The sequence below is a fragment of the Mauremys mutica genome, chromosome 2, assembly GCF_020497125.1.
Source record: "Mauremys mutica isolate MM-2020 ecotype Southern chromosome 2, ASM2049712v1, whole genome shotgun sequence".
Lineage (NCBI taxonomy): Eukaryota > Metazoa > Chordata > Testudines > Geoemydidae > Mauremys > Mauremys mutica.
In genome coordinates, this window is record NC_059073.1 from 187,873,196 (window position 1) to 187,897,712 (window position 24,517).

Below are 24,517 nucleotides of genomic sequence, written 5' to 3' on the forward strand. Positions count from 1 at the left end.
CTTCAAGCAAAGCTCTTGTTCATCATTCATTATTTCCTTTCTTGTGTATTGAAGTATCCTCCTAACTGGGCTTCCAGTCACACACTTCTCCCTGCCCGCTTCCAGTCCCTGCTTCCAGTCCATACAAAATATTGCTGTTCAAACAATCTTTCTTGCAGATCAGTTTGACTGTGTCATCCCACAGGCTATGGCTGTGGAATAATCTTGTAAGTGGTAGAAGCTTCATCACTTGGGACTTGTCAGACTAGACTGGACAAAACCCCAGAAAATATGCTGGGTGCAATCAGGTATTTGCAGGAAGATGGGCTGGACAATCTAATTGGCTGTTCCATGTCTAACATATTATTTTATAATTCACTGTATCCATTCAGTGTTGAGCCCAAAAATCACTGCTTGCCCTGTTTCATTTTAAAGTATATATTGTTTTACACTATATTACTAAACTATATATGACTAGGCAAGGTTTTTGCCATTAGCATGACCAGGAGATCTTGACATGAAACAATTTAATGAAAGTATATTTACCCCATGATATGTGGCATTCATGTGTGTTGCTGCTAATGATGTGAACTCACTAGGTTCAGCACTCTGTTCAGATACTTATGAGAAGCTTATCTAAGCTTTTTTGGGTCTGGAAATGAGGCCAGAAATCTTGCAAGGACAGATTTTTTTTCCCATGAGAATATTACTACTTTGCATTTCTATAGTGACTTCCATTTGAGAATCTCAAAGCAAATATAAAAACATCAAAGACCCCTAGCAATCCTGTGAGAAAGGTAAGTAGTAGTGTCTCCACTGTACAAATTGGTACAATGAGACACAGAGAGATTACTGGTGATTTGCCTGAGTTTGTGGAAGAGCAAGGATTAACGGTCAAGTCAGTATTAGAGACAAAGTGTCCTGTTCTCAAGCCCTGTACTCTAACCACAAGAATATGTTTCTCTCCCAGATACTTATAGACGTTAACTGTCTTGGGAACTATTGTGAGGCTAAGAGCTTGTCTACGTGAACATTTAGTTTGCTGCAAGCTGGGGTGTGAATCTACCCCTTACAAGCCTGCTGCACGCTAATTATCTGTGTGGACCCTGCTGCCATGTACTAACAGTTCCTTAGTATGGTCTGATCTGCCCTACTTTGAAATGGGAATAGATAAAAGTGCACTAAGGAACTGTTAGTGTGCGGCAGCAAGCTCCAGACAGACCATAAGTGTGCAGCAGGCTAGTACGGGATAGACTCACACCCCAGCTTGCCATAAACTAAATGTTTGTGTAGACAAGACCTAAGTGTTGATGCATTAAAAAAAAAGAGAGAGAGAAACCTGAAGTTTTCAGAGCTCAGAAAAGGTACTGGGTTGAGTTCATTCCAAGTTTTGAGGAAAGGATCTATTCAATTCTTGTATAATCTACTAGTCACCACTGTACTTTGACATGGATGATCCAAGCTATATATTTAGTTTGTTGTCACTCTTTATTGTATCCTTCTATTCTTGTCTGGATCTTACAGCTTTCTTGACCCACTTCAGACTAACCCTTCAGAGTATGAGGTTGTGTATATCAGTAGTTCTCAGTCATGAGTAGACATGCTTGTACTTCAGCTTTTTATGCTGGGTCCAATCAGGTATTTGCAGGAAGATGGGCTGGACAATCTAATTGGCTGTTCCATGTCTAACATATATTATTTTATAATTCACTGTATCCATTCAGTTTTGAGCCCAAAAATACTGTTTACCCATATCTGACTTCCCTTCCCTAATTTACGGCCTGATTGTGTAATGTTTTCCTCACTCTGAATATCCTTTACTCATATGTCTATTCTCATTGACTTCAACAGCCTACTCGCATGAGTAATTACTTCTCAGGGAAAGGGTTGAGATATAAGGGGCCTTTGTATAGTGGCCTCTGAAATGTCGCTTCTGGTTACTCAAACTGGATTCAGGAACAGCCCAAGATCCAGTTTTGGTAAGAATAGGCAAGGCAGGTTGCAGGCTCTGATAGTCCAGCTAAAATCCTAACAGTGAATTGGTAGTTACTCCTAATATTTGGGAAACATTGGTAGCATGTTCTGTGAATATTCTTATTTGATTCCTTGAGCGCTGAACAGTGGTGTTCTTTGCTTCCACACTGGAAACAGTGGTCTTAAAATATTGTAGACATTTTTTAAAAAAATGCATGATAGACAAAGGAATAAACCAGTGCTTTAATGTTGCTTGCTCACCAATGACCTAGAATTTGTTTGAACTGACGTTTTTAATTGTTGAGAGCTATATGGCTGATCAGCTTCTCAAACTTGATCTTAACTAAGCATGGCTGTCACACCTTTTTATACCTTAAGCCCAAACCCAAAATAACAATACAACTTCTGGCTGGTTAACAGACCTTCAAATTATCCACAAAAATGTGAGTCACATTTCAAAACTTAATTGCACCAGTCTCCTCCTCCTACATACCACTCATCCATTCCTCAAAAAAAAAATCCAAAAAAACCCAAACCCTAACTAGGATTGGCCCTAATACTACCTATCAAGCGTTCAGAAGCAATTCCATAAAAAGAACATCTGCAAATATAAGCTTATATTCATCACAGACACTGAAGAATTATTGCTTATTATAGAGAAATAGCTCTGTGCTAGGTATACAAGCCACATATCACCTTTTGCCCCCAGCTGGCAATGTTCAGCCTTATCTTTTAGATGTGGTTGGCCTGATTGTCCCCTCATTTGCACTGGTGTAAATTTTAAGTAACACCATGAAAATCCATTAGGTCATATTGGTGTCAAAATGGAGTGATGGGAGAATCCGGCCTAGAGGGTTTCTCTCAATGTTTTAATTCCATCCTCCCATGAATTCTAAATCACTGAGCTTCTCTACCATTCCCTTTAAATCTAATTTTTACTTTTTCCCCCAGGGTGATGGAAGTTGGGGTGGTTAGAACCGTGGACAGTCCTTTGCCCATATTCTATGTTGTAGGCACCTAGTGCATAGCATGGTCACTCACAGATATTTTTGTATGTTTCAAGAAATAAATAAATGTGTGAGTTGTTTCAGCAGATGAAAATTCAGGCAGGTACAGTACTATAATATTAAAGGCCTGGTATAAATCAAAATTGCTCCATTGAAGCCAATAGGCCTACATCAACCGAGAATCAGACCATTAATGATTTAGTGACAATCTACTGCTTTTTCCTCAGTTCTTAATTTTTTTTCACCCGCTCCAACAAATCTTATTTTAACATTTTGTTCAGTGGCACAGGAGGAATTGGAGGAGGGGGAATACAGTAGATCTATTGTGGTGTTCTGCAGTGTATTTTGTTTTTAATTGTGTCAATGGGCACTGCTCTTCTGCAGGCATTAGTTTGCTGGACAGTTTCTCCAGGGACACTGTGCGTGGAAGCAACAATAGCAGCCGAGGTAATAGCAACAGTAGCAGCAGAAGAAACAGCAGTAACAAAATGGTTTTCTAACTGTGTTTTAGTCACTGTTGCAGAGCATGTCGAGTCTGTATGAGTAGTATCTACAATACAGGCTGTGGCTATTATCTTTCAATTTTATGTTTTAACTCTTTTCATTATGTTAGAAAGCTTTGTTCCAGACAAATAGCATTTGCCAGTAGGTGGGGGTCAAACTTCAATGAGGTGTGCGTGGGGAGGGGGAGAGGGGGGGGAATTGCAATAACAAAGTGTGTCAGAGGCACTTTGTGAATGAAATGTTAAAATGAAAAGGGGAAAAAACCCAACACCCTGTGCATGGTGCGGCGAGAGATCATCGTATGTTCTTCAAATGACATCCAACTTTCTACACAACCAACCAGGATTCATTATTTTTATTATAGCTACTGCTCACACCCAGAGAAGGGTATCTCATGTTAGCATTGCTGTGCCTTATGAATGATTTAGTCCAGTGAAAATTCTCAGCGACTGACTAATTACTAAGAGTGCAGTGTTTTAGAGCAGACCAGGGCTAAGCTTTCAGAGTGAATTGCCTAGGAAAGATTCCATCCAGGGGAAAAAAATAAACTCCAAAATAATTCCAAATAGCTATGTTCTTTTTTTCTTTCTTTCTCGTCTTTCAGTTCCCAGCCAGCTTGTTATGCCTCCCCACCTAATATGAACTGGTAAAAGCCAGGACTCTCCACTCTCACCCCATGCTCCTGTGTAACATTAAAATACATTTACAGGGATTACTTCTCTGTTCTATAAGCAGATGCAGCTCTGTTGGATTCAGTAGTGTTTTATCCATTTAAGCCAGCAGAGAATTTGGCCCATTTTTCTTACATTGTAACCTTTGTGAAAGGAGTGGGGTCTTCCATCAAAGAAAGGAAGTTTCCTGTTTCATATCCAAAACCAGGCAAAAATGCCTTCCATATTGCTGTGTATTTGTCAGGTAATGGTTTCTGAAGCAAGGAAACCCCATCCGTTATTCTAAGGGTGTCCTATCACATGCACTGCAATTTCCAATGTCCTGGTACAAGATTGAGCAGCAATGAGAAGTAATTTGGATGAACAGACAAACAAAAACTGCATGGCTATGTGTATTCTTCCCAGTGGTTAATTGGCAGTTGTACCAGACATGTGGAACTGAATTATTTGCTCTATGCTCCCTCTACTAAAGAGATTCCTCAGAGGCTCCCCCATGAAATGTATCATTTTTGGCTCTGGAGGTGAGGTAAGCCATAGAGGTTAAAGCAATTTTTAAATGATTAAAAAATAAGTGATACACTTAAGAACGTACATGACAATATCTATAGCTAGTTAGGTAGATGGATCACTAAATGTGGTATGTACATATATAGGATAGATCTGAATATAGGTGTGATTAATTTCTGAGCATGGAAAGATATTTCAAAATGAACATTTCCATTTTCAGATCTACTATGGCTCCAACATACTGAACTGGGTTTAGGGAAGGCAACTACCCAGAACAACACAGCTGATATTACTTTCCACGCTTGCCTCAGAAAAGTAATCCTCTTATAGGGCTCAACTCAGTAAGGTGGCCCACATCCAGCAACATATTTAAGCATGTGCTCAATTTTAAAGCATGTGAATACTCTCATTGACTACAGTGGGAATACACAGGTGCTTAAAGTTAAACGTGTGCTTATGTGCTTAATGGGATCAGGTCACAGAGCTCACCACCTGTCAGGACTGAGCCCTGTAATTACTAGAACATTTAGAAAATCATCAAATACATAGAAATGCAGTTGTTGTTGTGTACATTCTTCTCAGGTCTCAAACCAGTTATCTCTATTTGGAATGTGAGAGGTGGTGAGATTTTTGTTTTATAATATTTTCTTACAGACTGGTGGTTGTATGGAAGGCTGGGGGCAGTTGCTACTGTTTTAATATATTTATGTATTTTAATAAGCATCAGGAGATGAATTCCTGGACCCACTGAAGTTAATGGGAGTTTTGTCATTGACCTCAGTGGGACTAGGATTGCCTCCAGGGTGCCCAAAGACTGGAATAAGCATATATACAAAATAAATGAAACTGGTTTTTCAAAGAACCCTAAGAATGTTAACAACTTAACTCCTTTCCTCTCCTTTGAAAATCCCAGCCTAACAAAAATCTCATCATAAAAATTTACTTTAAGGTAGAATTTGGAACAAAAATAGTCTCACCCCAGACATAGCTTTATAATACAATTTATAGACACTTCTATCAATTGTTTAATTACTGTATACCAGTCTGCTTTGCTTTAATCAGAATGAATGGTATACAGTAATTAAAGCAGGTATAGTAAAATTCAATGGGCCAGGCATATAGCTAGGCTCGCTGACAATCAATGGACTGCAGCTGTCGCTGAGTGATACCCACAGGAACTGAAACAACCACTCAGCCAACCTCCAAAGAGATGGGAAGATTTTATTATGAAAAGGCATGGCTGCACATGGGGAAGGAAGGCCAGGATAAGAGAAGAATGGAAGATGTGTTGTGATCATCACAATCTATATGAGCACTGAAGGTGATCAAGGTATACCATTCAAGTAGGAAAATATCATTCCCTGGACCATACTTTATTTCACAGAAAAGAGCGTGTAGAAGTGTTTGGAGTCTGTTATGTCACTCCTTAATCGAGAGAGGTGTTTGTTCTCCTTTGTTGCTCATTCTTGTTTTCTCATATCATTATTTCTCCTTGCGTCACAAGTGAGAACAATGGGAGCTGAAGGCATTTAGCACTTTGCAGACTGAGGTCCACATTTACTGAGTAGCAACTAATAATTTCATAGTTTATTCTGTTATTTGAGATTAACTAAAAATAATTGTTTTTTTCCAGAAAAGGTGAATATGCAAGTCCTTTTAAGTAAAAATAAATAAAGATTATACTATGTAAAAATATCTAATTGTAATGGATAGTATATAGCCTATTACCTACACATTATCTTATTGATGGAATTATTAAATAGATATAGAAAAGGTTTAAGAAAACAAAATCAATTTATTTTAAACCCCAAATATGTATGATCCTGATTTTCTGCAGTGCTGAGCAACCACAGCTACGCTGACTTCAGCTGGCATTGTGGATGCTCAACACTTCCAAAAATCAGCCCCAAAGGGTCTGATCTTGTTCCCAGTGACATCCATGGGAATTTTGCCAGTGACCTCAGTGAAGGCTGCTGGCTTTTTGTAGGCTGGCTATATATGGAGATTTCATATATAGACAGAAAGAAAAAAGTTGGTGAATATTCTATAACACTACAGTTTGGGCATAAAAGTGTGTCTTGCATATGAAGCTGGTAGATTCAGAACTACAGACTCCACAGACCCAAATGGCAGGAGCGGGGGAGGGAAGGGAGAAGGGGCACATCCATTTACCAGAATCAGCAGATTCCAAGAATGTTATTTCCTCCCTTTGTCCTCCTACCTGGTACTGAAGTTTGCTGTGGGTCTTCCTGATTCAATGAATTCAGTTTGTGCTACAAGATGCAAAGACCCTGCTTGCTCCTTTCCAGGTTACATACTGAACCCCCAGCCATCAAAGGAGTTGCTCTTCAAATATCTCCTTTCTAAAATGAGGGGGAGGTTACTAAAATGTAGCCAGTTCTGTGTTTGAGTTAGTGAATCCTGAGAAGCACACAGGTTTCCTAGGAATCTGAGAAGTCTGAATTTAAGCAGTCAAAATTTGGGCCTGAAATGATTTATTTATCTGTAGCTATGGCCTCTCTGTGATCTGTCAGCCCAGACTCAATGAGAAGAAACAGAGCTGCAGGTGATGGTTTTGAATGTTGTCCCAGATTTTTGGAATGGGAGTAATATCTGGGATGTGCACATTTTCAGTGGGACAGCTATACTGGTGTAAATCTAAACTGACTCTACTGATGTCTGTGGTGTTGTTCTGGATTTACAGCAATGAAAAGACAAATTTGGCCCAGTCCCTCTAGTTCATTTGGCTCCCTTTTGTATAGAACCAAATTCATTTCACAGTTTGCCCCTAACAAATTACACCATTACCTATAGTTACAAGACCTTGTGATATATGAAATGTGTAATTTTACCTTTGGAATATGATACACTCTTATGAATTATGCAGAAAAATGTCTATCACTCCACCTACATAAGACATTTTTCTGATTATATGCATATTAGGCTGTCATATTAGTCAGATTGCTCTTATGCCGTGATGGCAGACTTCATTTGCAGCAGCCCAGGCATATGAAATCAAAGGGTCAAGCTATGACAGCTCTGACTTTTGCTTCCCTGTTGTTTATTTTATTTTAAAATAGACCTTAATACTACTTCAGTGTATTTTTCTTTTTGAATGCATGTTTTTGTTCTTTCTGGTGCACACTCTCTCTGTCTATTCTGTATCTGTTTCTATAACTATAATATTTTGTAAGCATATATAGCATTTTTATTGAAACATTTCACAGTGCTGTGTGGACTTTAATTAATATTCACAACATCCTGTGAGATAAATAACAGATATACAAGAGCCACAGAGATATATAAAAGCCCATAAACCATACATACAGAATAAGCCATTTACCAACCATTGCTATATAGTTCACTCAGTTACCACGAATATTCTTTCTCCTGAGTATAGGGGGAAAATATGGTAACCTCGGGTACTTTAAAATGGTAATAGCTGGCAAATGCTTTTTTTATGGTAACAACTGCCATTGGGTTGAGAAATTATTCTCTAGTGCTACTTTTTAGATCTCTATTGCCAACTGAAAACTGGCAAAAGAATGTTGGATGAACATGAGCAGTGAAAAGGTTCAACAGACCCAGATTTCTTTGCAATGTGCTTATCAATGCAATGAGAAAATTAACTGTTGGTCATAAGGTAATACAACCCCCTACTCTATTATTGGACTAAACTCTGACACCGTTACCCACACCGAGGCCTGGTCTATACTAAAAAGGGGGTTCGAATTAGGGTACGCAAATTCAGCTACGTGAATAGCGTAGCTGAATTCGAAGTACCCTAATTCGAACTACTCACCCGTCCAGATGCGGCGGGGTCGAACTCCGCAGCTCCCCCGTCGACTCCACCACCGCCGTTTGCAGTGGTGGAGTACCGGAGTCGACCGCGGCGCTTCTGGAGTTCGAACTATCGCGTCTAGATCAGACGCGATAGTTCGAACTCCGAGAAGTCGAACTCACCGCGTCGACCCGGACGGTAAGTGTAGACTAGCCCTGAGTGAAACCTTATTCTGCAAGCAGTCCCATTGATGTCAAGATACTACTCAACAAAGGTAAAGGTATCCAAGGCTACCCCATTGTATGAAATATAATCACAAATATTTGAATTATGCAGTTTTATTTGAATTTTTAACAGTGTTTCCATTCTCTAGGATAGGTTCCTTCACTGCATAAAATTGAATGAAACACGAAAATGTCTGTCTCTTGCCAGTTTCTGTATTTGAGCACTACATAGCAATATGGGAAAAGAGATTGATTTTCTTTTGAACCGCATAAGAAAATGAGGGCAGACATATGTTGATTAATTACATTAGAAAGAAAGATCACCCACAATGTGCCTGCCTATGACTATTATCTCTGTTCTGTCATTCTGATGTCCCAGAATTGGATGCCTCCTCTTCCTCAGTTGGAATCACTAGACATGTAGGGCCAAATACTCCACTGCCTGGTACCTGGTGTAGGCATTTACACCTCTGTAAGGTGAATTCAAAATGGGTCTAAAATATCACCAAATCAGACTGAAAGTAAAAATTAAGGCCCCAGTCTTCTCAATATGAGGAAAATCGATCTTGAGCCTCAAAAGATAAACTTTTGCTGCAGATTCCACTGTCAGTTACAGTATGACACTTGACTGTTGATTAGGAGAAATTAACATAAAATATGTAGTAGAGTCAAAATCAGTACTGGTGAAAGTCAATTTTCCTCAGTAGGTGAATTTGGCTTTGTGAATGGATCATGAAGCTTTGCTCCATCAGAAACCACACATGAATATAAGAGATTAAATTACTAATACTTTATTATTAGGACTGTCTGTACTTGGTCTACAATAAATATCATTTTGAGAAAAATCTCGAAGCATGAAGATAAGCATACTTCTTGCCCTCTCAGAGCTTGATTGAATGTTATTTTGATTTTGGAATGCCCGTAACAATCAATGAGAGGTTTGCATCCAGATCACTGGCATGACACAGCCCTTACAGGGCAAAATGTTAGATAAATTATTGAATTAGTGAATCTTTTATACCTGTAATGCTACTAGAATAGTTTAATGGATTACCTGATGCATCCACATTCTGGCCAGGGTGCTTAAATATGTGTCTACCTTTAAGCTTCTAACTAGTCCCATTGACTTAAGTGGAATTACTCACAGATAGAGCTGTTTGAGGATTTCAGGTTCTGATTTACAGGAAATTCTGTGATCTTGAAATTAGTTTTGTTCTGAATTTGAATGAAAACAAAGGATATCTAAAATTCCTGTGACATGAAATTTACAGGAAAAATGTCATGTCAATCAAAACACTTTGTGTCAATAAAATTGAAACATTGCATTTCAATGTTTACATTTATATATATATAAAATAAAGTAAATTTCTAAACAAAAGTTTATTTTGACATGAAAAATCAAAACATTCCATTCCAAAAATGTCACAGTGGAATGTATTGACTTATCAAAATACTTATTTTTCCCAATTTATTTCCCAAAAGGGAATTTCTTTGGAAATCAACACATTTCCGTAGGAAGTTTCAGTTTCAATTAAATGATATTTTCTGATGGCAAAACATTCAATTGGAAAAATTTTGAGCAGCTCTATTTACATGCTTAAAGTTAGGCACATGCTTAAGAACCTTGCTCAACTTCATTCTTTTTCAGTAAATTAGAAGTAACCCAGATAATCACAGGACTGTAGGACTGGAAGGGACCTCATAGTTCATCTAGTCCAGTACCTTGCAAAGAGGCAGGAGTAAATATTACTAAGAACCATCCCTACCAGGTGTTTGTCTAATTTGTTCTTAAAAACCTCCAGTGATGGAGATTCCACAAACTCCCTAGGTAATTTGTTCCAATGTTAACTACTCCTACAGCTAGGAAATTTTTCCTAATGTCTATTCTAAATCCCCTTTGCTGCAATTTAAGCCCATTACTTCTTGTTCTGTCCTCAGTGGTTAAAAAAGAACAATTTATCACCCTCCTATTTATAACAATCTTTTACATACTTAAAAACTGTTATGTCCCCTCAGTGTTCTCTTTTCCAGACTAAAGAAACCCTATTTTTCATCTTTCTTCATGAGTCATGTTTTCTAGACTTTTAATCACTTTTCTTACCCTTCCCTGGACTTTCTCCAAATTTTCCACATCTATCCCAAAGTGTGGTGCCCAGAACTGGACACAGTACTCCATCTCAGGCTTTATCCGTGCTAAATATAGATGGAGAATTACTTCTGATGTCTTGCTTACAACACTCCCACTGATATATCCCAGAATTATGATCACTTTTCTTTTTTTGGAATTACATTGTTGACTCAAATTTAGTTTGTGATCTACTATAACCCCCAGATCCTTTTCTGCAGTACTCCTTCCTAGGCAGTCATTTTCCCTTTTGTGTTTGTGCAATTAATTATTCCTTCCTAAGTGTCATACATTGCATTTGTCCTTATTGAATTTCATCCTATTAATTTCAGACAATTTCTCTAGTTTGTCAAGGTCATTTTGAATTCTAGTTCTGTCATCCAAAGCACTTGCAACCCCTCCAGTCTTGGCATTATTTGCAAACTTTACTTTCTATGCCATTATCAAAATCATTTATGAGGATATTGAATAGAACCAGACCCAGAACAGATCCCTGCAGGACTCCACTCAATATGTCCTTTCAGCTTGACTGTGAACCACTGATAACTACTCTCTACGTATGTTTTTTCCAACCAGTAGTACACCCATGTATAGTAGGTTTGTCTAGGCTATATTTCCCTAGTTGGTTTAAGAGAAGATCATGCGAGATAGTATCAGAAGCTTTAACTTGCACAGCTGACTTCATTTTTATTTTATTTTTTTGGTCATTTTGCATTTTCAAAGAGTTTGTTTCGATCATTTGTGTGTTCTGTTTCTTCATTCCCTCACTCTCACCGTCACTATCATGTAACAGTGGAGGGTCACACTCTATGTATAATTGTAGCATTCACCATAGTATATTAGTTGGCAAACACTCATTTCAGTGTAGGTTATTCATAGCTTCCAAATAAAACAGAGGTTAATTTCTGTGTGACAGAAAATGAGGCATTGCCATGTTAGTGTCTTCAATCTGATGACTGGCTAATGGCAAATGCATATTCTCTGTGCAACCATTCCTCAAGCATACACAGTGCAACATTTTCAACAGCATTTATGTGACTTAGGCGTCTAAGTCCCATTTTCAGAAATGAGATAGACACTAGGGCCCAAATCCTCAAATGTCTGTAGGCACCTAACTCCCACTGATTTCAACGGAAATTGGGTGTTAAATATCTTTGAGGATCTGGGTTTAGAAGCCTAAGTCCCATTGACTTGCAATGAGATATAGACTCCTAAGCCTCTTACACATTTTTGAAAATGTTTCCCATCATATTTAGTTTCAATGATTATGCTTAGCATATATATGTATATATTGGGCACCAACCTTTCCCTATCACAGTGATCCAGTTTGAGTTAATCTCATGTTGCACACTGGTTAGCAAGACATTGAAATGCTCAAAATGCTTATCATACCTGATTGTGGACTCTGTTTTGGGATTTTAGCTGCTGCTTCAGGGCTGGCGGTGGAGCGCATTCGCTGATTGGAAGAGTTATGGACGCTACTGGGAGCAGCTGCTGAGATGTTCTTGCGAGGTTTCATATCTTGCAACCACATTGGGGATGCTTCAAAGGCCTGCATTCGCCGAGAGTGGCTGTTAGCATTGACTTTGAGAAATGCCTGGGCCTTGTATTCCTGAAGGTCTCCATAGTTGGCATCTGTCACCCTGCACTCATACAAGCCTTCATCCTTTTTCCTCACTTTTGAAATCTGCAGCTTGTGGGAGATGTCATTCCCTTGTACTTTCACTGTCTGCAAGTTTTCCAGGAACAAAAAATATCAGACATTACCATTCTGACATTCTTTCTCTATGAAGAATATACTGACATACAGAATGCAGCTATCCTAAGGGTATGTCTATGCTGCAGTTAGACACCAGGGACTGGTCTGTGCCAGCTGATTTGGGCTTACAGGGCTCAGGCTGCAGGCCTGTTTAATTGCAGTGCAGACTTCTGCGCTCGGGCTGGAGCCCAGGCTCTAGGATCTGCAAGGTGGGAGGGTCCTAGAACTCAGGTTGCAGCCTGAGCTTGGAAGTCTACACTTCAATTAATCAGCACCAAAATCCATGCCCTGTGACCCCAAATCAACTGCCAAAGGCCAGCTGCAAGTGTCTAACTGCCCTATAACATACCCTAAAAGACCATGGGCCAAACCAATGTGGTGTAATTTTGCTTATTTCAGTGAAGTTACACCAAAGGTGAATTTTGCTTTCTGTAGGCATAGGAGGGACAACTGGTGACTTAATTCCAAATCTACTTAGATGGTTTGCTCTGAAATGTTAATTGGCCTCAGACAAACAACCCAGTCTCCCATGCTCTTTAATTAATTCTTTCAGATCATGAGCATTCTTAATGAGCTTCCTTGCATGAAGCTGATGTCAGTGCATTTCTTTGGTTAAACCTTTCCAATTAGATGACTTTATTGAATCATTCAGATTTCGAACCACTGCCTTAACAGCCTTATTGAAGATGTTTGCCAATGTTTAAATTTCTTTAACACTTTATTAGATTATCTTGTAGTCTTCATTGTTTTAAAAATTATCACTTGACATTAAATTTGTCTCCTTCAGGCTTGTGCGAGGCATTTGCTAACAGTAATGATGAGGCAGCTGGTGACATGTAGCCAGTTTTTTTTCCCCTCTTATTTATAGAAGCATGTGCTTATTAAAATATTGTGACATCTCTGTGATTTGACAATAGAAAATAGCTCATACGCTATGCTATGTTGGGAGGCATCAGCTAATACCAAGACATGCAATGTATCCTAATCCTAAAGCAGCCTAACACATTTTTCGCCTTGTATAATTAATTTAAAAGCACAAATTATTTATTTTTCTAGACGTAACAAGACATTGCAATTTACTCATAAGTGAAAGAAAGGTACTAAGAAACACTAGCAAAAGTAGCAGATTTTTTTTTCTGTACACTTTTCCTTATAGTCATTTATATGTAATTGTATATTACTTTATATCTGTGATACCAGATTACCCTAACGGCAAGCCAGTTTGAGGGTTCATCGCTGTTGAAAGCTATGAGTTTTAGGGAGTGCCCTTAATTCTGCTGCCTGTATCCGTTATATAAATGCAGATGCAAATATAGCTTCATTTCATGTAAATACAGAAGATGGAAGGCAGTATGCAGAAGAGAAACATTTGGATAATAAAGATGTGACGGATCTTAGAAAAGGAAAAGCATTACGTTGCAACCAGGTATATGTTATTTATGATTATTCAACATAATGTTCCTGACAACTTGGCATATCATAGTCACCATTTTGGCAAAGCCCTTATCCTGCCTGTTGTGTTATTTGTAGGGCAATAGTTGTGGATACATGACTGCAGCAAGAAATGTGATAGACTTTTAAGCATACAATGTTATTGTTCCCAGTTCCGCATATGAATTATTTTATATGGCAAACTGTACTCATGGTATAGATTAAATGTTTCAAGCATAATGTAAGCAACATTAAATCCACAGAAAGTGCTGGATAGTTAACCATAATCAATAATAACTGGATCAGTATAGATATTATGTGATCAAAAACAATAAAAAAGAAATTGAACGGGCAGTCAGGATGTAAATTGTCTCTGTGGGCCAGATTCTGCTGTCATGAATCCCCATGCAACATCAACAAAATCAATGGTGTTGCAGAGAAGTAACTGAGTGCAGAAATTGTTTTCTCTTTAGCCATTTCTAAATTTTAAAATGCAAAAAGCACATGCTTCATTATACAGTGTTCCTCTTCCAAATGACATATTCATGGAATCTAAGCCCAGAAGGGACCACTGTGATCATCCAGTCTGACCTCATATATAACACAAGCAATAGAACGTCTCCAAAATAATTCCTATAGCATATCTTTTAGAAAAAACGCCCAATCTTGATATTAAAATTGCCATGGAGAATCCACCATGACCCATGGTAATATGTTCTAATGGTTAATTACTCTCACCATTGAATATTTACACCTTATTCCAGTTTGAATGTGTTTTATCTTCAACTTCTGGCTTTCACTGCTAGATTGCAGAGCCCATTATTAAATATGTTTCCCATACACGTACTTATAGACTCATAGGTGCTGGAACTAGGGATGCTGGGGGTGCTGCAGCACCGCCTGGCTTGAAGTGGTTTCCATTACATACAGAGTTTACAGTTTGGTTCAATGGTTCTCAGTACCTCCACTATAAAAATTGTTCCAGCACCCCTGTATAGACTGTAATCAAGTCACCCTTTAACCCTCTCTTTGTTAAACTAAACAGATTCGAACTCAATCACTATACGGCATGTTTTCTAATGCCTTAATCATTCTCACTAGTTTTCTCTTAACCCTCTCCAATTTATCAACATCCTTTTTTAATTATGGGCACCAGAACTGGACAAAATATTCCAGCATCAGTTGCAGCAGTGCCAAATACAGAGAGAAAATAACCTCTCAATTCCTACTCAAGATTCCCCTGTGTATGCATCCCAGGATCACATTAGCTCTTTTGGTCACTGTGTCACACTGGCAGCTCATGCTCAACTAAATATCCACCACAACCACCACGTCTTTTTCAAAGTCACTGCTTCCCAGGATAGAGTTCCCCATCCTTGTATATGGCCTACATTCTGTGTTCCCAGTTGCATATGTTTACATTTAGCCATATTACAATGCATACTGTTTGCTTGTGCCCAGTTTAAAACATGATCTAGATCATTCTGAAAGAGACTTGTTCTCTTCATTATTTATAATTCCCCCAGTTTTTGTCATCTGCAAACTTTATCAGTGATGAAGTTGTTTTCTTCTAGGTCATTGATAACGATGTTATATCATTACAGTTCCTTTTGAAAACTATCAGTTAGCTAGTTTTTAATACATTTAATGTGTGCCATGTTAATTTTATATTCTAGGGTTTTTTATCAAATGTGTTGTGGTACCAAGTCAAATACCTTACCATACCTTTATGTATTTTATATCAGCACTATTATCTTTGTCAACCAAACTTGTAATCTCACCCCCCCGCCCCCAAAAAAAGATATCCAGTTAGACAGGATCTATTTTCCATACATTCATGTCAATTTGTATTAATTACTTCACCCCCTTTAGTTCTTCATTAATCAAAACCCTTAACAGCCACTCCATTAGCTTTCCAGTGATCGATGTCAGGATGACAGGCCTATAATTACCCAGGACATCCTGTTTACCCTTTCTAAAAATTGGCTCATCATCAGCTTTCTTCTAGTCTTCTGGAACTTTCTTGTTGCTACAAGACTTATTGAAAATCAGCATTAGCAGACCAGTGAGCTCCTCAGTCAGCTCTTTTAAAATTCTTGGATGCAAGTTATCTGGATCTGCTGATTTTAAAATGTCTAACTTAGTAGCTTCTGTTAAATATCCTCCAGAGATACTAGTGGCATGGAAAAAGTGTTATCACCATATGATGAGACTGAATCATCTGTTTTTACCCCAAATACAGAAGAATTATTTATTGAACAATTGTATCATTATTAATAATTCTAGCATTTCCATCCAGTAATGGAACAGTACCATTGTCAGGATTCTTTTTATTCCTAATACATTGAAAAAATTCTTATTGTTTTTAACTCTGCTGGCCATAGATTTCATTTCATGTCCCTTGGCTTACACCTTACCAATTTTCTTCAATTCTTAACTTCTGATTTATATTCTTAACTGTCAACTTCCCCTTTCTTCCATTTGTTATATTTTGTTTGTTTTATTTTTATAGTTGTCTTCATTTCCCATTAAACCAGGTAGGTGGTTTTTTTTTTTTTTTTTTTTTTTAACCAGTGCATTCTTCTTCAGTTGTGGGATTGTGACTTCTGAGGCATCTAGTTAGGTGTTCTTAAATGAGTCCCAATTATCACATTTTTCTGATTAAATTCTTTCTCCCAGCTGATTTGGTTCATGAATGTTTTTCAGTTTTGTGAAACTGGCTCAATTAAAGCAATATATATATTTTGCTGGTCTGAACTTAATTCTTCTTGTACTTTTTAAATGTCATCAAGTCATGATCACTTGTACTTAAGTTATCATTAACTTTTAGTTCTACGATCAATTCTTCCTTATCTTTTAGGTAAAGGTCTAATATATAATGTCCCCATATTGGCTGAGTTAGGACATTGTCATCTATAATGTTTAAAAATTCCAATGATGCCTTATGCTGGATTTCTCATGCTGCCAGTATCATGTCACTCAAATTTAAGTCCCCCATGATCATTTTTTTCTCCCTACGCATTACTAGGTGCATAAGGAGATGGTCATCCTGTTACCTAGTGTGAATTAGTAGTCTGTAGCAGACACCTGCTCATGTCCCATATTGTGCTTTATCTGTTAGGACATTGATCACCGGAAATGGTGAGTTTCAGCATTGTTAAAAACCCAACCCCTACATGTTACCATCTCTTGATAAAGATTTACCAAACACAGTTAATGGTTTATTCTCCATTTGGTATGGATACATTCCATTAATGCTAATAGGAATTCTATTCATGCATCCAAGAAAGGCTCCTTTTACAGCAAGTATATTTAGAGTGCCACTGTAATGTAGATAACATTTTTTATTACAAATATAAAATATCTATTACACAAGCCTATAAAAATATTGGGCTGTATAATAGAATGGCCTGGCTTTAAATATTGACACACATAATAAGATACACTTCTAATGTGAAAGGCCTGAACTGTAACAAAGATGAGCCAAATCCTGTAGTTTGTATTCAGTCAACATTCCTATGGACTTTGGTGGGAGTTTTGAATGAGTATGTTCTGAGTAATGAGTGAGTTTATTGGTAATGGTTGTATTTCTATTGCAATAGTGCACAAATGCCTGAATCAGGGGTCCATCAATCCTCATCAGAACATGCGGTCCATTCCATGAAGGGTTTACAGGGTAAAGTAACAAGCAACATAGGAAATATGAGTGAGAAGGCTGTGGTCAAAATGTGTACAGTGTTTAATATGATGTATATACATTAAAATGTCACTTCAACTATGGCCAACTGCCTTTCAACCTAATATTAATTAGTTGGCTAATTACTTGCATGCACCAAAGAAGAAGGGAGTGAAGGCTTTAGCATACATGATTGTCATATATTGCTGATTAATGTGGTTGTTGCTGATTTAGGGCCAGACTGTGCCTGTGTCAGGCTGCACTGCCCCAGTGAGAGTTCAAGATGGATTCTGTCTGAGAGACAAAATCCCTCTGGAGATCATGTGTGATGTGTACACTGCAGTATTTGTTAAGATTGAACAATGGTCCCATCTCCTTAAATCTTTGGGGCACTGGAAGGGAGGTCCTGTGCCCTGCTGCCAGGTCCAGCACTGTCTGACCCATAATTGTGTGAAAACTTTAATCTCCAAATGGAAGATAGGTTTCAGAGTAGCAGCCGTGTTAGTCTGTATCCGCAAAAAGAACAGGAGTACTTGTGGCACCTTAAAGACTAACAAATTTATTTTAGCATGAGCTTTCGTGAGCTACAGCTCACGAAGATAGTTAATTTCAGTACTGTAGAGTCTAATCCTGAAGGCCTGACACAGAGAGCATACCCAATAAAATCAATAGAGGTATTGCCATAGGAAGAACTGCATCCTGGCTCTTATCAGGTCAGATACCCTCTCAGCAGCATCAATGTCTGTTCTCTGCCAGCTTTAACTAATTTCTGAAATCACCCATTTAAATAGCTACATATTCAGCTGAAGGGAAATGCCATTTCAGGGCAAACTTTCAGCATTTATTCCTCATTTAGAATTCTGGGACTGGATCAACCTCTCCAGGGGTCAACCCCTCAGGGGGGCTATTTGGGGGTGGGACTCTGTGCCAGGTGAGAATAACCTTGAGGAGTTGCCTCATTTTCAGAGTGGAAGAGGACATAGTGGGCTTTTCTCCTGTTGAATAAGCCAGAGGGTGCACCCATCAATTAAATGGATCACCAGATGGCCAGGGCCAGCCAAAGGAAATCCATGTACTTCTGTCAGCCCTGCATCCCCTCCATCTTGTCCTGTCACCATGGCTCCAATGGAACTGTGGTAACAGGGCTTCCCCAGCACCATCATAAAAGGAGGAGAGGGAGAGGGATCTTGCCACCAAGAGGAGACTCCAAAACAGAGCTAGTACAGTCCCAGGAAGGGAATTCTGGGAGGAGGGGGGCGATTTGCATGGTACTGGTACAGGGACCTCCAGCCTTCACCACTAGCCAAACTGTGCCCAAACCATTGCCCACCTTCGGCATGCTCAGTTCCCCACCTCCTTCCCCCCTGGCAGATCTCAGCCCCATGGAGAGCCTTCTGCAGGGTCTTGGGAAGTAGGTCTGGGGTGAGGTGAAAAGGGGAGCAGTGCTCAGGAGGAAACTGATCCACCTTTCCTTGCAGGATGAGGAGTATTTGGGTCAAGCGTGCCCTGGCACTTGATTTTGCTTTTGTTGAGGAAATCTGTTCCAATGCAGTTTAATGAACCCATTGGGGCTATATTGTTTCTGTGATAATGTGTACAGTGCTAGGAAAGCATCTCTTTCTGAGTCTGTCTCTCATCCTGTAACCAGCCTCAGAGGGGGTGGGAGGAACAGAGAAACTAAAGTAAGCTCCATGACTGTGATTAGTTGGTTGCCCACAGGCTTTTGGGTGCATGTTAAATTAATGACAAACGTAATGTAATTAACTATGTAGGAATGCTCTCTATTTTTTTTTATACTTACGCTTATCTTTGTTCCGTCATTATCCAAGTCTCTCTCTGGTAAGAGCTCCACCTATTGGGAAAGGATAACATTTGTGAGGAGCTGTTGCCGTGCAGTGCTGGGCTACTGGCCCTTGTGCAAAATAATCATTAAAGCGCAGCAGATTATATCAGCCAGCCTTTCCCCGAGACCACTTGCATGCTAAGTGTGCCACCTATAGGCAGAACCTCATTGGGAGAGTTGAACAGACTGAATTTAGCTTCAGTTCTATCCAAGTGCTATTGCGGCAGCCAGCATTATAGGATTGTGGCACACTGAAAACACTGTATTGAAAACGAGAACAGATGCCTAGTGTCTTCTTGTAAGACTAAACTATCACTCTCCATTCTATTACGATCAGGCTTCAGGACGAATCCTCAGTATAAAAGTCGTGTGGACGGCATAGGAGGATTAAAATGTTGGAGAAAATGATTTTTTCCCCCCAATCCTATCTCAGGGAAAATGTTCAAGGCAAAGGGAGAGTTCCCTCTCCCCTTTCTTTACATAAGTAAGGACTGAGCCCAGTGGATGCTTGTGTGGTTGTCCTGAAATCCTAAACTGATTCCTATTAGAAGGTTATTTAATCTTTTCAGTGTAACTATCTTTCAGAAACAATGCAAGGGGGGAAAACCGAGGTTCTGTACAGAAAAGAGTCCTCGACACTAGACTTTGAAGGCTACAAGGGTGTATTTTTGTTTGGAAGGTGTGCATCCCCAATAACAGCTCCCCACTATGCCTCCCGAATTAGATTTACAGATTCCAGTGCCCCCATGGCCAATAAGGAATTGTTGTAGTATCTTGACACTTGGGAAATACACTCCTGCAAGCAGCAACTCTATTAACATAGGATTTGTTTGAAGAGAGAATCAGACGTGAGAAATCCATGTCGCTTTCCTAAGATGTGAAGCAGAGCTAGGGGAGTGGCAGGCACCGAAGATCCCATCCTCTGGGGTGAGCATTTCTCCCTGCAGCCTGCTGTGCTATAGTTCATGGGTAGCATTAAGCCTTCGGCGAAATCCACTACCCCTCCCCACCCCCCTTTTTGGCGTGCCTAGGTGGATTGGCCGCTTGGAGGGAGCGGGGGGGAGTAGCCCAGTGGAGTCTGAGCCCATCGGTACCTGAGTGCCCGTCACCTCGCCTCCAGCCTCCTGCTCCTCGGCTGCTCGCAGAAACCACCACTGGATCTCGAGGTACACCGAGGCGGAGCCGCTCTGGAAAGCGCACGACATCTCCACGTTCTGCCCTTCAGTGGCTGTGACATTTCGGGGGAACTCGGTGAATTTTGCTGCAAAACAAACGCAAACAGCTTATTGGGATCTCCCGCTCCTTCTTCTCTCTCCTTCCCACTCCCCCCCCCCCATTTTCATCTGTTTTTGTTCTTGTTCTCCTTCTGTATATCGCTGTCATTTCTCTGTTCCTCATCTTTTCTCACTCCCTTTCCCAATCTCTCTTCTCCTTCTCTTGCCCCCCCCCCCGCTTTGTCTCACACATTTATATATTTTCGCCAATCCGCACAACTCCCGCTCTTGTACTCAAGTCCCGCTAATGGGAAAGCTAAGTACCCCCTCTGATCGCTCCCCTGGGTTAAGAAAGTTACATATAATTGGATCCAAATATCCTTCGGTGGAATGCAGTATTTCACCAAACACATTGAGGGGTTTCAGTGAAAGGCAATTTGGAAAATCAGCACCGCTCATGTATTGCATTTCCTAGGTGAGTGCATACCCTGTGAATGATTAAACTCGACATGGTTAACTGAAATAGATATTTAGAATGTGTAATGTGCTAAGAGGTGCGTTATGATCACGCATCAAAATGCACGTTTCAAACACATTAACTGAGTCACGTATTTCTTTTATGATAATTTATGCTCTCACAGTGAAACGAATAAACAGTGTTTCTTATCATTCTTCATCCTAGCAGACTCACTTTCCAAAACGAACAAACATCCCTACTCTTTAAATATGACTACTCCCATCTTACCACACCATTCTACGGTTGAGCAAAATTCCTACAAATGCACACGAGTGCAATACACCAATGTTTCTTAAAAGTCACCATCGAGCCTCCCTATATTTTCCTTAGGCTCATGTGTAGCTCATTTAAAAATCGAGCAAACTTGATGATAAATCTTGTAGACCCCATCCTGGCCAGTGAAAGAAAAAAAAATAAACCTTCTGGGTCAAATCTAAGAAACACTGGACAGGAACAGACCCTTTGCTCAAAGAATTCAACAGCCAGTTATCCATTCCCATCTGTGTGTTGTTATAGCCTGACAAAGCTTAGGAGGGAATGTTTGCAGTGTTCCCATTTCTCCCTAATGCGTCCAAGATCGTTACTTGAAGTTTATTTGTGGGGTGATTTGGGAATATACCGAACCCCTTTTGCTTTCTAAACACTTGTACTATGAGACAGGCATAAAAAAGCTGCTATTTCTTTTATTTTACAGTGCCTCCTCCCTCTCCCCACACACACAACCCGCGACATTATTTTTAGTCAACACTAGCTATTCAGCTAGTTAACGGGCAAAGTGACTTTTCATTCTGCATGCTCACGGATTGAAAGAAGTTTCCCCCCCGGTCAGTGTTAAAAAAAAATATCAAGACAGGAGTTGTGTTTGCAGAAATGATGCAGCGTTCAGCGGGCAGCCTGAGACGCTCTGTTCATGGTGCTGAAATGATCACTGCAGCCCTCAAAGTCCCAAGCAACTGGATTCTGCAGAGCTGGGGCTGCTTGGAATGCAAGACGCCCTTTTTAGTGGGGTCTTCAAAGAAGTCGATCTTTTTTTGAGATCTATGCATAGTCACTAAAGGAAAACAAAGGTCTGAGACTGAGGATCACGGAAAAAAAGTGGAAAAGGAGCCAGATCCTATATAGGTTGCAATATTTAATGAAGACACACGATTTAGCCATCTTATATTATGTGTGCATGCAATAATTATGTATGCATAGGTGGGTATTTGCTGTAAACATACATATATACACAACCCAAACACGCGTATGTATGCATTCATTACAAATATACACACAGCATTTTCGTCAGTCCAGGGTATTTCTCATTTTTCCTCCTTGCAATCTAGTATAAGCAGTCGGTTTAATTCTCACTGGGGTAAACTTCTCCCCTCTTTTGCTGTTTGTAATTTCCTAGGCTTGACATCTATATTCTCCTATGCATCTTTTTGGAAGCCCTGCTTCGGATTTTAGGGAGTACACACACGCACACACATTTGACAAAGAGCGATCTTACCTTGGGTAGAAAGTCCTTGTTGAATATACAACACGGAAAAGAAAATGCATCCAACATAAGCCAGAAAGATCCCCATCATTCCAAAGCGAAGCAAAAGTCACATCAGGGTAACAAAAACCAAAGGTGCCCTCAAAGAAAGGAATCACACACACACACGCACACACACAAATTTACAGAAAGGCTCTGCGCTGTAGCCCTGGCTGCGACACTGCGAGCATTCTGCTACTCAGTGGAATCTTTTCTTTGGGAAGAGAGGGTATTGCAATACACTGAGGGTTCAGATGAGCTGGCTCGGGCGCTGTGATGCTTGAAGTCCAGATCCAGACTTAAAAAAAAAAAGAAAGAAACGTTGAAAAGTGGGTATCAGCTGCCTTCTCTGCCTTTTTTCAGCTACCTGGCAGCTCAGTCCAACGTCAGCTCCAGCTGCTCAGGATTGCGTGATGATGACTGCCCTCCCTAAACGCTGATCCGGCTTAGGAAGTGGGGAGTTGGGGAAAGGGGAGGGGAGGAAGGGAGAGGAGTCTACTGTGCTTGCATTGCTTCAACTTTTCCCTCTAATGGCTGCGATGATGCCTTTAACCCTTCACGCCTTCTGAGTTCTCTATACCTCTCCACCTGCTGTTACTTGGGCTGGGTAACATGCTGGAGGAAAGCCGACTTTTGCGTATGACTGTGGAACCTAGGAGCCTTTATTGTACTGATACAATCTCCAGTCTGGCATCTCACATCGGTCAGAGACTAAGAGGGCAATGCAGTGGTTTGTTTCTGGTGGGTCTCTCTCTCTCTCTCTCTCTCTCTCTAATGTAGCTTAGGGGAAAACAGTTTAATATTAGTTAATATTATGAGTATGCTATTGAACTTCTTGTTCACTGTCCCAAATAACGATGATCACCTAATCTTTTTCATTCAAAATGTTGTTGATCAGCTTTTTTTTTTCCAAAATAGATTAACAGGATTTAAAAATAATCAGTTGCTTATAGGATACATGTATTTATATATGATATTAGGATATATATGGGGAAATACCTATACTCAGTTATACATATGTATGTGTGATTTGCCCAGAAAAAAAAGTCTTTGACGCTTTGATATTCTATTGATGTGCCACAATAAAATTTATATATAGATAGTATAGAGAGATTTTTAACTACATAAAGATTTTTTTCCTTCCAGACTCTATTCATTGCACATTCCTTGTATCGACTGGGATTCATAAGACTATGATACCATATTGCAGTCAAAAGGCAACCCTTGACTATAATAGGTGTTCAAAGAGTCTTAAAAAGACCCCTCTGTCCAAAATATCTCGCTGCCTATAGGAAAGGGCCATCCAGAAAGTATCCCTGGCACTAAGGAAACAATAAATACCTTTGCATGGATATCAAAGACTATGAAAAAATCAGGACACGAAGTGGGTATATGACAAGTAGTCAGACTGTCAGATCGTTTATATCATTCATAGATATAAGCTAAAAAAATAAACATTTAGAGCCATTTAGGAAAGAAATGTAGCCATAAAATTGCATTATATCCATATGGACAAACTGTTTTCCCATTGAGTAAAATGTTGGGCAGGTCTGTCATTTAAAACAATGGAAATGCAGCAGTTCCACAATGGTTAAGGAGCAACTTTTGCTTTACTCACTGCACCAATCTCTCTCAGATAAAGTGATTATATCTACATCAGACATTTGACATAAGAAAAATAACTGTTTAGAACCTGACCATGGGATTAAAGTGTCTCCAGTTTTAAAAGTGATCATTTTATTTCACCTCAATGTTTATTTTACAAATGTCAGACTTTCCCTCGATA

General features: G+C 39.5%; 1 protein-coding gene across 4 annotated transcripts in view; it reads right to left on the bottom strand.

Annotated features, from left to right (window-relative positions):
• Positions 1-23,143, bottom strand: part of VSTM2A (V-set and transmembrane domain containing 2A) — a 35,435-nt gene extending 12,292 nt beyond the window's left edge. For all 4 annotated transcript variants that reach the window (XM_045006672.1, XM_045006668.1, XM_045006669.1 and 1 more), the window contains exons 1-4: positions 22,705-23,143; positions 20,576-20,742; positions 19,440-19,490; positions 12,165-12,501 (exon numbers count right to left, since the gene is read on the bottom strand). In XM_045006672.1, the coding sequence (XP_044862607.1) occupies positions 12,165-12,501; positions 19,440-19,490; positions 20,576-20,742; positions 22,705-22,783 (634 nt within the window). In that variant the 5' untranslated portion in view covers positions 22,784-23,143. The remainder of the gene's footprint in view (positions 1-12,164; positions 12,502-19,439; positions 19,491-20,575; positions 20,743-22,704) is intronic.
• Positions 23,144-24,517: the final 1,374 nt, after the last annotated feature.